This window comes from Cynocephalus volans, chromosome X (assembly GCF_027409185.1).
Source record: "Cynocephalus volans isolate mCynVol1 chromosome X, mCynVol1.pri, whole genome shotgun sequence".
NCBI classification, from domain to species: domain Eukaryota; kingdom Metazoa; phylum Chordata; class Mammalia; order Dermoptera; family Cynocephalidae; genus Cynocephalus; species Cynocephalus volans.
The window spans coordinates 170,950,370-170,967,313 of NC_084478.1; the positions used below are offsets into that span (position 1 = coordinate 170,950,370).

Below are 16,944 nucleotides of genomic sequence, written 5' to 3' on the forward strand. Positions count from 1 at the left end.
GGTGCTGCTGGAGACCTGAACTGGGGGTGTCACGAACAAGGGTTCTTCCAGGTGTTTTATAACCTGAGTTGCATCTGAACCCAGGAGACGCATCTGGTGTTCATGCCACTGTCCAGGGAGCTTAAATGAAGCTGGTGACATTTCAGAGGTTTGTGGTGCAGGTGGAAACCCAGAGAGTTACAAGGTCATTGGCGTTTTAACACAGCAACACTTTTATTGCTTTGGAAGGTTTCCATACAGCAGAAATCATTCTAGTGCACAGCTGTTTCATTTTGGCATTTCAGAAAGTTGCAGCTAAAAATGCTTTCTCCAAAGTAAAAAGACACATGAAATGCCCAGGATAATTGAAGGTGAAGGAGCACAGGCTTTAGAGGGACACGGTCCATTGCTTTTTGTGCGTCTTTGATTAGCAGTTGCATTTTATAGTATTTGTTACCCCAATTTCCAGAGATTCTTTTGAAATCCAGATCAACTGGGCCCCATCTATCAGGAAAAATCAAACCTCAACCCTTCCAGTGCCTGAGCAAGAAGACTGAATCCTTTTGGCCTAATTGGGATAGTTGCAGAGAGCTGGAAGCAGACATAAAATTAGTTGGAGTGGCCCTGTTTGTCTCAAAGCAAGGGAATGGAGTTCCAAATGCTGGACAGGGACATACAGTGGTTCTCCCCCCACCCCTCCCCATTTTGCAAGCTTAGTAAACCCAGGAGACAGGCACCCACTGTGGAGAACTGCATGCTTGGTCAAAGGCTTCTTGCAATTTCTTAAGGGTTTCATCAACGCCATTATTGACCAGTGAGAGGTCAAAGTAGTGAGCATACTGGCTGCGGATGGCCTCGGAGTCCTTCTGTAGCTGTTGCAGGGCTTCTGTCTGCAAAGAAGAAAGAGCCGTGGATGAAGCATGCTGCGGCACTCCTGGCCCAGATGGGCAGCAACAGGTTTTAAATGGGCATTGATTGCTGTTAGCATTGGCCAGCTCTGTATCCCCTACTTAAAGACAAACTCTGAAGACAGTGCCTGAGCTTGTTAACAGAGTACAGTGTGGAGAGACAAGAACACTGCAGTTCTCTGAGTATCTCAAACCAACCCTGTGCTATGCTTTGGATGTGGCTTATCCCCACCAAAAGTAATGTTGAGGCTTGGTCCTAAAGTGGCAGCGTTGGGAGGTGGTACCTTTAAGAGGTGATCAGATCCGTCAGAGGGATTAATGCCTTTCTTGAGGAGGTGAGTTCTTGCTGTCTCAGGGCTGGATTAGTTACTTTGAGATAAAGTCAGGCTGCCTCTGGTGTTTTGCCCTCTGCACACACCCGCTTCCCCTTCCTTTTCACCGTGTTATGTTATGATGCAGCACGAGGCCCTTACCAGAAGCCGAACAAATGTTGGCCCCTCGATCTAGAACTTCCCAACCTGCAGAATCGGGAGCTAAATGAACCTCTTTACTTTATCACCCAGTCTGAGACGTGTTATAGCAACAGAAAATGGATTAATACACCCTGTTATGAAGAATCAGAGCCCTCTGGAAGACCAATATCTATGTAGAGATAGCACGGACTTTACCAGCATTTCCCAGTTTGTGCCCTTTGAACATGGAAGAGCCACTTCAGCAACCACCAGAGCTGCAATCCCAGGACAGAGATAAAGGTGATTTACAATCCTGGGCCTCTTTCTTTGACCCGAAACCAAGCAGTCACAAAAGACTGATCATTTAACTACATAAAAGTAAAAATGTCTGCATAGTGAAAAACACCAAAAGATGTGCCAAATTGGGGGAAAAAAAAAAAATTGGTGACTGATATTACAAAGGGCTAATTGCCTTCATATAGAGTTCCTAGAAATCTGTAAGAAGCCAAGAACCAAACAGAAAAATTAGCTGAAGACATGACCAGATAATTTGCTCTAAATAGTACAAAAACATACTCTAACTCTTATAGTAAAAGTACAAGATACCATTTTCCCCTATATTAGATTGGCAAAAAATGAAAATTTTGACAACACGCTACAGGCAAAAGGGAACAAGCACTCTCACAGGTAGTTGGAGGAACTGTAAATCGGTGCTAAAGGAGCTCCATTTGCCAATTCCTATCCAAATTCCGAGCGCACGCACTCTTGGACCCAGTGACTCTACTTGGAGTGTTTCCTACAGATATATTTGCACGCATGTGAAATACCATGTGTGCAGGGCTACTGATTGCAGTACTCTTTATAGCAGTCAGTCAAAGTTTTAAAACAACCTAAATGGTCATCAGCAAGGGAGCGGTTAAACTGAATAATTGTGATAAATACATGCAATGGAAAACCATGCAACTATTAAGAAAAAGACTGGTGAAGTTCTCTACACACTGATAGGGAAAGACTTCCACTGTGCAATGAAAAAGCAAAGTGAAGCATGGTGCATGGGTTGGGCTGGGTATGGAGCGGGTAGGAACTGGGTAGTGGGGAGGAGGGGAGGCTTTTCAATATATTCCTGGCTTCTTTCTACCTACAGTCAGGCTGCACCCCGGGGTGGGTTCGGCACAGCCCCGTCCTTCGCAGCTCCCCCTGCCTGCCCCACCTGTTCCCCCATCACACCACCATGTCAGGATTTGCTCAATTGTCCGCCTTTGCCACCGGACCTGTGCACCTCTGGGACAATGACTGGGTCTGATTCGTTTTGTTCCCCTGCTACCTGGCATGGGCATAGGCCTCGCTCGTGGTTTAATAACTACTGAATGAATAAAACGTGTGTGCCCTTTGGCTCTGTGGCCTTAGAGGAAGCAGCACAGCTGGAGCAGTCTGGCCACTAACCTCAACCGGTGTCGCGGTCTGAGCAGGCCCGCAGAGAGTGGCCCCTACCCACCCTTCCCAGCCCCTGCTTCCCACCTGAGGACCCTGGTCAGTAGGTGCGATGAATACAATGAAAGGTGAAAGTTCTGCTGTCCGAACAGTCTTCAGGGTCTAGAAACAGAGGAAGGGGAGGGAGGGAGAAAAGGAAAGAGGAAAAAAAACCATAGCTGTCATAATGGGTTCCCGCTACTAAACAGCCATACCAAGGCCAATAACTGTTTTCCAGCATCCCCACTACTACTGTTCTTGTTCCAGTCTGACCCCATTCAAAGTATATGAGGCACCCTGAGGTCCCAGAAGACTCCCAGGAAACTGGCTTTTGAGCGCCCCCTCCCCATCCCTTGTGGGGCTGAGCCCGTCCACTCCTGCCTTTCCATGCCTACCCACCTGGGGCTCGATGTCGAGGATGGCAATCTTGTCCTGCTTATGAATCTGGTGCACTGTTTCAAATTTGGTGCCAAACATGTTGCCCTGGTAGCTGCCAAACTCCAAGAACTCGTTGGCAGAGACGCTCCTCATCATGTCCTCTGCTGAGATGAAGTGGTACTCCTGCCCGTGTGCTTCATTCCTCCTGGGCGGCCGTGTGGTATCTGAGGACAAGCACCCAAGTCCCTGATGAACTCCGGGTCCTCACCTTTTTTTTTTTTTTTTGGCACTAGCTGGTACAGGGAGCAAAACCTTGACCTTGACCTTGGTGTTATCAGCACTACACTCTAACCAAGCTAATCGGCCAGCCCCAAAAGAATTTTTTTTTGGCAGCTGGCTGGTACAGCAACCTTAACGTCTCTTAAGGGCTTGGCCCATGGTGTCTGTATTGAAACCCCAGCTGCCCTGGTCAGAGAGTTTAACAGAGCAGTTCCTCCCATGGACTCCTAAAGGGCTGATGCTGGAAGACAGGAAACCCCCCATCTGCCCAGAACACATTCAATTCTCAGGAGGCAAAGCCACGGGCACAATCCCTAGCATCACTTTCCCTACGTGAACTTACAGCTCTCACACCAGCAAACTCAAGAAAACTGAAGTGCAGAAATGAAGAAATGATACCTGAAAATGTTTTAAAAAGTCAATCTATGGGCTACAGTCAGGATTTCTTGGAAATATACTCAAAATTTCCTTTTCATGATTTGGAAAGAAGAGTAGTTTGCTTTGGTTTAAATTTATATTGTTAGAAGTTGGAATGTCCATCATCAGATGAGTGGATATGGAAACTGGTACATCTACACAATGGAATACCACTCAGCTATAAAAACGAATGAAATACTGCCATTTGCAACAACGTGGATGGACCTAGAGAGAATTATATTAAGTGAAATGAGTCAGGCACAGAAAGAGAAATACCACGTTCTCACTTATTGGTGGGAGCTATAAATAAATAAACAAACAAACAAACAAATAAATAAATAACTATGCAAACAAATAAAGGGTGGGGGGGGAGACACAACAAACACAACTCCTGGAAGTTGACACGACCAGCGAACAGAAAGGACGTTGCTGGGAGGGAGCGGGACGGAGGTTTCGGGAATGGACCGTGATAATCGACCACATTGCGTAGAGACAAAATAAAACAAAATTAAAAAAGAAAAAGTTGGAATGTTCTTAAAAGTCACATTTTCTATTACTCATATGAATTGTCTACTAAGTAAAAGGTGCCCCAGATACTGAAGCTTGAGCCACGGTCCTCCCGACTGCTCTGCCTGCATCGTCCACGGAGCACCTTTGCTTTCCACGGCATCCACTTGCCTCTCCCAACGGGCTTCTTCCTCAACCTACAACCGCACAGGGATCTCTTCCCTTCCGTCTTGTGAAACAGAAACTGTCCTTTGACCTGACATTATCTTCACCTGTCACCCTCTTTCCCTAACACCCTTCTCGCTCAAACGGAATCAGATGAGGAGCCTGTACTAGTTAGCTCTGCTTCCAGACTTCCCACTCACCCCTCACCCCAGGGCTACTGCTTTCTGCTCCTAACGTGCCACCGAAATTACTGTCACTATGTCACTAGTTGTCACCAGACAACTCTCAATGATCCCTGTGTAAAAGACAAAAATGGGGAAGCAAAGAATAAAAAAATACGAATATCAGGTTTAGAATCTGGCTTTCTATTTTGCTTTGCAGTCTCTCTTTCTGGGAACGGAAGAGTGACCTGATTCCCACCTGGTCACCGCCCTGCCCTTCTCCACATCTAGGACTCCTACTGAGATTGTCTGGGCCCTTCTCAGCGCTGCTTTGATTTAGAAGACATTTCATAAAAATACGAGGCAGCCTAAGCGGCAAACGATAGTGGGACAACTAATCACAGTACGTGCGCTCAGTGGACTATAACGTGGTTCTCAAGGACAATTAGGCAGACAGAAGAGGAAGATGAGAAAATGTTTATAAAGCAAAATGAAAAAAGTAATATACATAAACTTTAATACTTGCTTAATAATTTCTAAGGCAGGATAAAAACTGCTACAGTTTCTGTTATGTAGACAAACATCATAGAAGAGAATAAGGAAACACAACATACATTTTCTCAAAACAGGGACACATTGTGAGAAGCGCACTGTCAGGCGATTTCCTCTTTGTGCAAGCATCACAGAGCGCACTGACACCCATATAAATGGTATAGCCCACGACACACCTGTTACTGTCCTGAATACTGTAGCAATTGTAACACAATGGTAAGTATTTGTGTATCTACATATAGAAAAGGCTCAGTAAAAATATGGCATAAAAGATTTAAAGGAATGGTGCACCTGCATAGGGCACTTACCTATGGAAGTTGCTCTGAGTGAGTCAGTGAGGGAGTGACTGTGACAGTCTGGGACACTACTGCACACCACTGTACACTTTACAGACACTGTACACTTAGGCTACACTAAATTTATTTTTAAAAATTGTGCTATGACTTTGACATCACTAGGCCATAAGAATTTTTCAGCTCCATTATATTCTTATAGGACCACTGTTGTATATGTGATCCACCGTTGACCAAAATGTCATTATGCAGTACATGACAGTAGTTATTGTTAGCTGGAATGACTGTGGATACAAATTTTTATCTTTCTACCCTTTAGGTGTTCACTTCCCCTCCAGTGCACCCAAGAGCTACTTACACGGGGCAGGGTACACAAACTTCTCCGGATTCTGGCTGAGCAGCGCATTCTTAATGTGGCTGCGACCCACGCCACTGGCTCCTGTGTGGGGAGGGAAGAAAGGTTTCCATCTCTTTCCCCCGAAGACAAAGGAGAAGGTGGGAGTGGGGATGGGCTATGGATTTTCATCTCAGTGCTCTAAGTTGCCAAAAGGTGGAAGTGAGTTGATGTTGCATCTGGGCTGGGGTCAGGGTCTTTAAACCGTTGGAAGATTTGGAGCCACCATGTGGCTTCAGCCCTTCTTTCCATTTGGGGGAGGCGACTCTTTCTAAAGCCTAAGTATCAGAACTCAGAACATAACTGTCATTTCCACATAGGAGCCAGCTAACGTAGGATTTTCCATTTTCTAAGGATATTCACTTTTCTGAGCTCACCAAATTAATGGAATGGAATTTAAGCAGTGTTTTTACTGGAAATTTCACCAGAACCCTAATATGGATCTTCTAACCAAGTAATGTTTTAACTCTAAGGACAGGAAGGTGAGCCACCCATCAGAACCAGGTTCCACATTCCTGGATTTGGAGCAAGGACTCATTATCTTTCAGGTCAGAGTCTGTCACTGCTTCCAGCGCTCATGTGGATGACTAAACAGCTCAGAATGCTTTTCAGGGACTCCCACTGTGCTAACAAAGTACTCTAACGTATGTGCTTGAACGAAAAAGCATATCACTGGAACACCCCTGCTGCCAGCCAGACGGATGGGCAAAGAGCAACACCAGTTTAGGGGGCTGGCCAGTTAGCTCAGGTGGTTGGAGCACAGTGTCTTAACACCAAAGTCGAGGGTTTGGATCCCCATACGAGTCAGCCGCCAGAAAAAAAAAAAAAAAAAAAAAGTGAAAAGCCAGTTTAGGACCTGTCAGCACCAAACCCAACCTAAAATAATTAGTTGCTAAATTGCTAAATAATAGAAAAACGTGTAAAGTTCAGTTTCCCTTGTGAGGTGGACCCAGACGGGGTACTCGTGAGGACCTGAAAAATTATTTAACCTGCTCCGTATGGAGGACCCGAGAGACCTCACCCCTTTTCTTCCTCCTTGCCTTTTTTGGGGGATCAGTACAGAATGCAGGCAGGAAATAAGGACAGAAATGTGCTCTTTAATTAGCAAAGCAGCAGGGGGCGATGAGAAGATACCGATCAGCACCAGGGTCTTCCTCTTGAACGCAGGGAGTCGAACAACTTCCTCGTAGGAAACAACATCCAACTGGTCAAAGACTAGAGATAAAGAGAAGCAAGCAATGTTCATTTCCAGGGCTGGGGACAGCAGTGGTCCAGGTCGTGAGGTGGGAACACTACTGGGGTTAAGGAGCTGAAACCTGATCAGCCGGGCCACAGGTCAACAGGCAGGGAGGGGGGCGACTGGAGATGCGGCGGGGAGGTCGGTGGGGAGGAAGGACTTTGGATGGTATTTAATTTCGGTATCAGGAGCGAGCTTTGAGCAAGGGATGTGTGACACGACCGCATGTAGATCTGGAAAGGATAACCCTGGCTACTGAGTAGGTAACAGACTGCAGGGGACGAACGGAAGCAGTGAGACCCTTCACCAAACCCAATTCCAGCCCGACTCTGTGCCTCACAGTTTTTCCTGTGGGGAAACTGAATTTAAGCTTAGTGGGGAATGGTGCAGGCTGGGACTAGTGAAGAGGACGTGCTGGGACAATGTCCAGGGCGACTGCAGGAGGTGCTGATGCAGAACGACGCAGAACAGGACGTCAGGGTGAGCTGACCCCGTGTCACAGACTGGCACGTTCCTGTGGGTCTGCATTTGGTTTCCCCAGAACCCTCCACGTGAAGCCCTGACGCGGCCCTGTGGGCCAGCTCTTCCGGTTCTGACTCCTTCCCTCGTGGTCTGGGCCCTACACTCTCTGCCTCCCTGAGCCAACCTTTCTAGGCTCCAGCACAGATGTGCCTTCCATTCCCGCCCCCTGGGACAGGCCAGCACTCTCTCTGTATGTACTGACCAGAATGTCTCTTATCTCAGGGACCAGGGCTGCTCTCCACCCAGCGGCTGCATACGGAACCCTGGGTGTCATCCCGACTCTGCACCCCTCCGCTCTCCCCACAAGTCACGGACTGCTGTGACCGTTTCCTGGCTGGCTGCGTGCACGTGACATGTCAGTGTGCCTCTTCTGCTGTTCTTCCTCCACTGCTACCAGACAGAGAAAAGCTGACCGCGTTAATGTCCTGTTCAAAGCCCTTCACCAGCTCTGCGGACACTACAGATGCTCCTGGACTTAAGATGGAGTTAACGTCCCGATAAACCCATCGTGAGTTGAAAAGTGATAACTCGAACCATCATAACTTGGGGACCGTCTGTACTGTAGAAAATCTGAGCACCAGGGACGACAGACAAGGTTGGCCGTGACCTGGCCTCGCCTTGGCTTGTGTCCTTGCCCCTTCCCCTCTCCCACCACCAATGATCTGGCCCCGTCTACGTCTGCACAGGCTCCTGCCAGGCCAGCGTGCGTTCTCAGGAGGACATGCTGCTCTCTGGGGCTGCTCAGAGCCCGCAGCCAGGTCATGCCGAGGGCGCTGACGTACTGAGCAAGCTGTGAGCATGCAGAACAGTCTGGAAGGCTGTAGAGGCCGCCTGCAGCGGGGCGCTCGCGGGGCTTACTTGAGCTGTGCTTGGCCAGGTACTTGTCTTTGCATTTCTTCTTCCTCCCAAAGGGGCTGCAGCTCGGGGCTTCGCTCGGGGCAGACTGAGCTGCACTTGCCACCCTCCTGGGATGGGAGGAAAAGACAACCAGGGCGTCAGCAGATCCTCGCTGGAAAAGCCCCAGGCTCGTTTGCCTACCCTGTGACATGACTCAGTGACCCCCTGGCCTGGCCACAGGACACCTCCAGACCTACTGGCTCCTTCCCTTTGCACTGGCCAAAGCATCTCGTGCTGTCCTTGAGCCCGTCCACCTCCTCCGTCTCTCTGTGTGTCTCTAGCAGCGGCCTCTGCACCGTCTCACCCTCTCTTAGACCCCAAGGTCTCACACTCCGACTGTCTCTGTGTTTTTCTCTCAGCCTCAGTACGTGTCTCTCCATCCCCGTTCCCCATCTCCCCCCTCAGCCTCTCACGCTCCCCGAGGGTCTCTGTCTCTCTCATAACCCACCCTCCCTCCCCTTCCATCTCTTTGCCTCTCACTGTGTGTGTCAGCCCGGCCTCCATGTCCCTCTCTCTGTCTCTGTCTCTGTCTCTCTCTCCCCCTCTCTCTGTCTCTCTCTGTCTCTGTCCCTCCCTCTGTCTCTGTTTCTCACTGTGTGTGTCAGCCCGGCCTCCATGTCCCTCTCTCTCTGTCTCTGTCCCTCTCTCTGTCTCTGTCTCTCACTGTGTGTGTCAGCCCCGGCCTCCATGTCCCTCTCTCTGTCTCTGTCTCTCACTGTGTGTGTCAGCCTGGCCTCCATGTCCCTCTCTCTGTCTCTGTCTCTGTCTCTCTCTCTGTCTCTCACTGTGTGTGTCAGCCCGGCCTCCATGTCCCTCTCTCTGTCTCTGTCTCTCTGTCTCTGTCTCTCTGTCTCTGTCTCTGTCTCTCTGTGTGTGTGTGTCAACCCCGGCCTCCATGTCCCTCTCTCTGTCTCTGTCTCTGTCTCTCTCTCTGTCTCTCACTGTGTGTGTCAGCCCCGGCCTCCATGTCCCTCTCTCTGTCTCTGTCTCTCTGTCTCTGTCTCTGTCTCTCTCTGTCTCTGTCTCTCTCTGTGTGTGTGTCAACCCCGGCCTCCATGTCCCTCTCTCTGTCTCTGTCTCTGTCTCTCACTGTGTGTGTCAGCCCCGGCCTCCATGTCCCTCTCTCTGTCTCTGTCTCTCTGTCTCTGTCTCTCTCTGTCTCTGTCTCTCTCTGTGTGTGTGTCAACCCCGGCCTCCATGTCCCTCTCTCTGTCTCTGTCTCTGTCTCTCACTGTGTGTGTCAGCCCCGGCCTCCATGTCCCTCTCTCTGTCTCTGTCTCTGTCTCTCTCTGTCTCTGTCTCTCTCTGTGTGTGTGTCAACCCCGGCCTCCATGTCCCTCTCTCTGTCTCTGTCTCTGTCTCTGTCTCTGTCTCTCACTGTGTGTGTCAGCCCCGGCCTCCATGTCCCTCTCTCTGTCTCTGTCTCTGTCTCTGTCTCTCTGTCTCTCTCTGTCTCTGTCTCTCACTGTGTGTGTCAGCCCGGCCTCCATGTCCCTCTCTCTCTGTCTCTCTCTGTGTGTGTCAGCCCGGCCTCCATGTCCCTCTCTCTCTGTCTCTGTCTCTCTCTGTCTCTGTCTCTCTCTGTGTGTGTGTCAACCCCGGCCTCCATGTCCCTCTCTCTGTCTCTGTCTCTGTCTCTCTGTCTCTGTCTCTCTCTGTCTCTGTCTCTCACTGTCTGTGTCAGCCCAGCCTCCATGTCCCTCTCTCTGTCTCTGTCTCTGTTTCTGTCTGTCTCTCACTGTCTGTGTCAGCCCAGCCTCCATGTCCCTCTCTCTGTCTCTGTCTCTCACTGTGTGTGTGTCAACCCCGGCCTCCATGTCCCTCTGTCTCTGTCTGTCTCTGTCTCTGTCTCTCTCTCTGTCTTTCTCTCCCCCTCTCTGTGTCTCTCTCTCTCTCTGTCTCTCTCCCTCTGCTCCCCTCTTCTCTCAGCCTCTCACTGGGCCTGTGATGAGCACAGCTGAGACCCACATGGAGGAGGTGAGGGAACAGCACTGCGCCTGGCTTAGGCGAGCTAGCGCTAGGACTGTGCAGACAGACAGGTGGAAGGAGACTGGCGGGAACACTCAGGCTGCATCGAGGGGAGGACGTGGCAGGGGTTCGTTTCCTCCCGGAAGCATTTCCACTGCCAGGCGTCTGGATGGCCAGAGAGGAGAGGGGAGGGAGGCGGGTGAGGCCTGGGAAGGCCCCGCAGGAGTCCGAGCCTCTGCACATCACGGCCCGTGCACAGCCCTCGGCGAGATGCTCGAGTCTGTCCAGGACCTCTCAGCAGATTCCAAACACAAGCCACGAACAACTCACTTTCTCTGATCCAGTACTTCTCAAACTTTGATGGCCCACCTCAGTATAAGAAATACATTGCAAATGACAGAAATACAGATGTACACACACAGACATCTATAAATAAAACACACACACCACATATACAACTGAAACAGCAGCTTGACAAAATGATCCTGCTATTACTATGTGTGACATATTCTAATATATTTCTACTCGATATCATTTTTTAAAAGAAATACTTGTTGCCACCCACGAAACTGATTTCACGCCTCGTGAACAAGTCACGGCCTGCGGCTGGTCTCAGGTTCTCCTGTGGGTGTCCCTCAGCCGCCTGCAGCTCGGGGCTTTCACCAAGATCAGCCGGGGTCTGTGTGGAATCGCCTGTGCTGCTCTAGTGCTAACGCTTTACTTCTCTACAGCACACCCTGCGCTCCGGTGCTGGGCTGATAATTTCCCTGCCACTGTATCATCCCTGGAGACCAGGTCAACCAGAATTCCGGCTTAAAACTCAGAAAACAGCCCTTGAGGTTGCAACATTTCCCTTGGGGCTATTTTGCAGAGGCAGAGGGAGAGTCAGCGTCATGAGTGGACTCATTGGAAACTATTCTGTGTGGATTTTTCTGCCACCGCTATGGCCAGGTGGTGTAACCTAGGACTAAAGGAGCAATCTGGCTCAGGGACAGGAATTATTTCTTCTATGTACCAGAAATTTTCATAAAGGACACATACTTAAAATGTGACTGTCTTCTGCAGGACTCAGAAGAAGCCTCAGAAACAACACGGAGTGGTATAAGGGCTCGAGTCCCAGCACCGTCACTTGCTTTGAGGAAACAGACGCCCACGTAGCAACGAGCAGCTGTTCAGGCTCCTCTGCCTGCAACGACCTGTCAGTCGAGCTTCCGACGCCGTGTTGACCCTCCCTCACCTGCTATCCCAGGGAAGCCAGGAGCTCTGCTTGGTTGAGCACAGAAACTACACAGAAGACGGCAGATTTCGGAAGCTAAGAGATTACGTGCGGCAGCTCGTGCCTCTTTAACCCACAGATCCCATGTACAGACGCGGCTCACCATTCCTGCAGCTCCGGGGAAGGGATCAGTCCTGCCGACTCCTTGCAGGAGCCTTCCACCCGCCCCTGCCACCAGTTGCTGTCATCCTTGTTGATGATCTGGATGATGTCCCCAGTGACAAACTTCAGTCCCGCCTCCTTGCAAGGGATCAGATTGTCCTTTTTGGGATCATAGTCAAACTGTGCTCTCATGAACATCTGAAAAAGAAGACAAGGAAACCGCAGGCGGCAGCTGCAAGAGAAACTCCAGCATCAGAGCATGTAAGTACAAAGTCCTCCTGGAAATAAATGGAGTTAGGGTTGAATGGACAGCAGGGAGGCAAGAATGGCGATTCTCTAGTCCTGTGGTCACTGTCGTCTGCCTCAAGGAAAGGGGACGGAGCTCTTCTAGTTCACAGAGCACTAGGCAGGGTATGATGGGATCCCGTTCCAAGCAGCCACACCCTTGTGACATATTTGGAACTTCAGGTAAGACTCACATCACATCATCAAATCTCGAAGAACACAAGACAACATGGCCTGAATCCCGCTGTCATCACAGCAGAGAAAATGGCGCCACCTACCTGCAGTGCAGGAAGACGACTTTGCTGGTTGGGAATCACTTTTAATGAAATCATTCCTTTGGTTTCTTTCTATTAAATAAAAGGGGGAGGGGGAATAAAATTGTAAGAAAAAGGAACTTGTATGATTTGGGGTTTCATAAAGTCATTTTCCCCCTCAAAGCCCCAGGTTTTTCACCCAACAGCCATCTTTACTGTACATTTTGAGATTTTGGAGGACAACGCCTCGTCTAATACAGAAGTGTCATGTGCCCCATAAACCAGCATAACAGTAGGACACATACAAACAACAACAACAACAGAAACGGGCTGGCTGGTTAGCTGTTGGTTAAAGCACAGCCTTATAACCTCAATGGCATGGGGTCGGATCCCCGCAGCAGCCAGCTGCCAAAAACAAACAAAGAAAAAGCTAGTGACTTTCCCTCCCCTACCTCTCGACCCCAAAAGGTCCCCAGAAGTTCCTAAAAGAGAACCTGGCACACACGTACCCACACCTTTCTCCACACCAATAGAAGCATCACAGATATTTACATGCATACATACATACATGCACATGCATATGTTTTGTTGGCTTTTAACAAACATGGGATGATGTTATATACATAACTGTATAACTTGCTTCACTTTATTTATTGTTACTTCAGGGCCGCACTTCTACGCCAATGCACGATCTCACACATTCTGTTCATGGCTATGCAGCATCCACGCTGCGGAGGTACCACAGCTTATTCAGCCACCCCCCACTCACGCACATGCACATTGTTACCAGGTTTGGTTTTGTTTTGTTTTCTCATTATAAACATCCTTGAACATATATCCTTAAATATTTGTGTTTTCATCAGAACACAATATCTGTGCATATGGAAATGCACAATAAAATGGCATGAACTTTATGAGTTAATAGCTATTCTCAGATGACTTTCCCAAAAGACAGAACAGTTCCACTCCTGCCAGGAGTGTATGAGAAGGCGCTTCTCTCCCGCAAATTCTTGCCAGAATGACATATTAAAATTCCTTTTAATTTCTGCCAATCTGATGGGTGGAAATTATTTCATGGTTGCTTTATTTTGTAATTTTGTTACCATAACTAAAGTTGAACGTCTTTTCTTTTTTCTTTCTTTGTTTTAACTGACAAATAAAAATTGCATATATTTCCCATATACAACATGTTTTGAAATATATACACGGTGGAATGACTTAATCAAGCTTAACATATGTATCACACTTACCATATTTTTGTTCTGAGAACATTAAAATCTACTCTTAGCAATTTTCAAGAATACATGTTATTAACTACAGTTACCATGCTGTACAATACATCTCCTAAACTTATTCCTCCTGTCTACCTACAATTTTGTGTCCTTTGAGCAACATTTCCCAACACCCTCCTTCCCCCACTCCCTAGTCCCCGGGTAACCACCATTCTACTCTCTACTTCTATGGGTTTGACTTTTTTAGATTCCATATATAAGTGACATCATGCAGTATTTGTCTTTCTGTGACTGGCTTATTTCACTTAACACAATGTCCTGTTGTCCAAAATGACAGAACTGCCTTTTTCAAGGCTGAGTAATATTCCATTGTGTATATACACCACATTCTATTTATCCATTCATCTGTCGATTCCACATCTTGGCTATTGTGAATACTGCTGCAAAGAATGAACATATTTTTAAAAACTTACGGGCCATATGCTTTTTCTTTTTGTCCAGTTTTCTATTTGGTGGTTTATCTTTTTACAATAAACTTTAGAAGCTCTTCAGACTTATTAACCTTTTACCTGTTATGTGCATGACAAATATTTTTTCAAGTCTATTGTTTATGGTATCTTTTACCTTGTAACCCAAATTAACTTATATGTAGTTGATTATATTTACATAAACCAAAATGAAGACAAATTTTGGATGTGCACTTACTTGAAAAGGTTGTTATATTATGCTAAGGGATAAAGTCATGCCAGTTTCAGAAAAAAAATATGTATTGTGCATCGTTTTATTGAGAAGCAACCATTAGGCCAAGTCACAGAGCAGCTTTCCAGGAGGGTATGCCACGGGCAAACAAATCAGCCTTCTGATGCTGGTAGTCGTGAAACGCACTGTTGTCATTCTCACAGGTGGGAAAAGATCCCAAATAACCTCTCATAGAAGGGACAAGCAGGTAAAAGGACTCTGCCAGTCAATGTCACACCAGGAAATGGGTGGTGAAGACTGTTGAATGAAGGAGCTATTGACAAAGGTGAGAGGTAAAGAGATGATGGTGAAACTACTGTCACCCCATGGGTGGGTTTGTGTCAGGATCCAAATAAGGTCCACAAAGAGCAATTAGTAGACAGGCCTGTTAAGACTCGTACTCCCCACCGCAAGACGCTGAGCGGCAGTGGTCTCGAAGCCAGACATGATCAAAGCGCATCACGGCGTCAGCATATTGCACTTCTAAGGAAAAGACCACGTTCATCAGAAATACTTATTTAGGAAAACTTTTAAAAGTTGGTAGCCAGGAAACTTCCTTCTAAAAGTCTTCTGCCAAGAAACAAGTAACAGCAATAAGAGGGGGACTAGCTCCTTGTCAGATATTAGAACATATCATAGAACTTCTATGATTAAAATGGTGTGATGCTGACATAGGAGTAGACAGAGAAAACAGTGGAAGAGTATAAAATGCCCAGAAACATTACCAAATGCACATGGAAATTTGATATGTAATAAAGTGGCAGCTAAAATACCTGGGGAAAAGATGAACTTTTAAATAAGTGGTGCTGGGACAAATAGATAGCTATTTGGAAAAAGATAAATTTGTGTCCATATCTCATGTTGTCATCAGGTCACCAAGATAAACTCAAAATAGGTAAGAGTTCTAGGTTTGGAACATGGAACCGCTCAAGTATCAAAAAAGAAAACATGAATGAGTAGAGGGTCTAGCAATTTATCTACTAGTTTGAAATTATACCAAAACAGAAAGTTAAGAAAAAATTAAAGACTTTTGTATACACCAGGTTACTCATTTACAAAAGGTAAATATAAATTAGATCAAATTTACAAAAGTAACAAAAACTACAAAGTGACTGGTAATAAAGAAAATGTGGAGGACTTCTATGGACAAATTTATAAAATTAGCCTGAAAGACTTGAAGAAAAGCTGAACGGAGAAAGAACATATTCACAGATGGGCAATGTCAATAACGAAAAGACATACGTTCTCCCACAGATGAATACACAAATTCCACGTAATTTCAATCCATAACCTAGTGGAAATTTTCATGTATTAGACAGGCTAATTCAAAAATTCATACTGAAGAGTAAAAAAGGAACAATTTTGAAAAAGAAGAAGAAAGGCATGGTGGGGGGGGGTACCAGATATAAAAACATAAAGCTATAGTCATTTTTAAAGTGTGCTATCAGTGCAGAACAAATGAATAGGTGAAAGGAACGGAATCCCAACGCAGATCCACATATACATCAAAATATGGTATATGAAAAAGTGCCATTTTACAACAGTAAAGAAAAGATGGACTACTCGATAAATAGTACTGGAAAAATAAACCTTTGAAAAAATTCATTCTGGTTTTATACCATTCAGAAAAGTCACTTTTTAATAGATTAAGCTGTAAGGACGCTGAGGTGAGCCGAGCCCCATGTGGCACCAGGGCTCAGTCTAAAGTCCTGAAGGGAAATACCCACAGCCCCAGCAGCCGCCCAAGTGAGCCAAACCTGTGTGGTACCAGGGTCTCAGTCTACGGCCACAGAAAGCCAGAACAGGAGCCAAGGTGGTGTAATGCAGCCACCACCACACCTACTGTCACTGCAAGGAGAGTCCACCACCACAGCAGCAGCCAGGGCCACTCCACAGGCAACCTGCCACTCACTCAACTACACTGATATAAGAAGAGTGACCAGTGGAGCCTGCAAATACACGAGAAAATCTTTATCCTCATAGCCAAACCCAAGGTAATAGAAGAAGCAAATCCTCTATCAGATGAACAAACATCAATGAAAAAATACTAGAACTACAGAAACAAGAAGATATGACACCACTGAAGGAATACACTAATGCTCAAATTCCAGACCCCATAGAACAGGGAATCCTTGCAATGTCTGAAAAGGAATTCTGAGCAATGATCTTAAGAAAACTTGAAGAGATCAAAGAAGACTCAGTTAGAGAACACAAGGATACAAGTAAAAAATATCCAGAATATGAAGGAGGAAATTTACAGAGATTAATACCTTAAAAAAGAGTGTAGCAGAACTAAAAATGAAAGATTTGCTCAGTGAAATAAAAACAAAACAGAGGATTTGAGCATCAGGGTAGAGCAAGCAGAAGAAAGAATTTCAGATCTCAAAGACGGTCTTTTCAAAATAACCCAGGCGGTCAAAAAAAGGAAAAAAGAATTAAAAATAATGAAGAAAATCTCAGAGAGAGAGCAGACAACCT

At 46.8% G+C, this 16,944-nt stretch overlaps 1 protein-coding gene across 2 annotated transcripts in view; it reads right to left on the reverse strand.

The window, feature by feature from the left end:
* Positions 1–188: 188 nt before the first annotated feature.
* Positions 189–16,944, reverse strand: part of MPP1 (MAGUK p55 scaffold protein 1) — a 45,342-nt gene continuing 28,586 nt past the window's right edge. For both annotated transcript variants that reach the window (XM_063083363.1, XM_063083362.1), the window contains 8 exons: positions 12,521–12,589; positions 11,959–12,155; positions 8,573–8,679; positions 7,090–7,170; positions 5,920–6,000; positions 3,209–3,411; positions 2,858–2,932; positions 189–869 (listed from right to left, as the gene is read on the reverse strand). In XM_063083363.1, the coding sequence (XP_062939433.1) occupies positions 693–869; positions 2,858–2,932; positions 3,209–3,411; positions 5,920–6,000; positions 7,090–7,170; positions 8,573–8,679; positions 11,959–12,155; positions 12,521–12,589 (990 nt within the window). In that variant the 3' untranslated portion in view covers positions 189–692. The remainder of the gene's footprint in view (positions 870–2,857; positions 2,933–3,208; positions 3,412–5,919; positions 6,001–7,089; positions 7,171–8,572; positions 8,680–11,958; positions 12,156–12,520; positions 12,590–16,944) is intronic.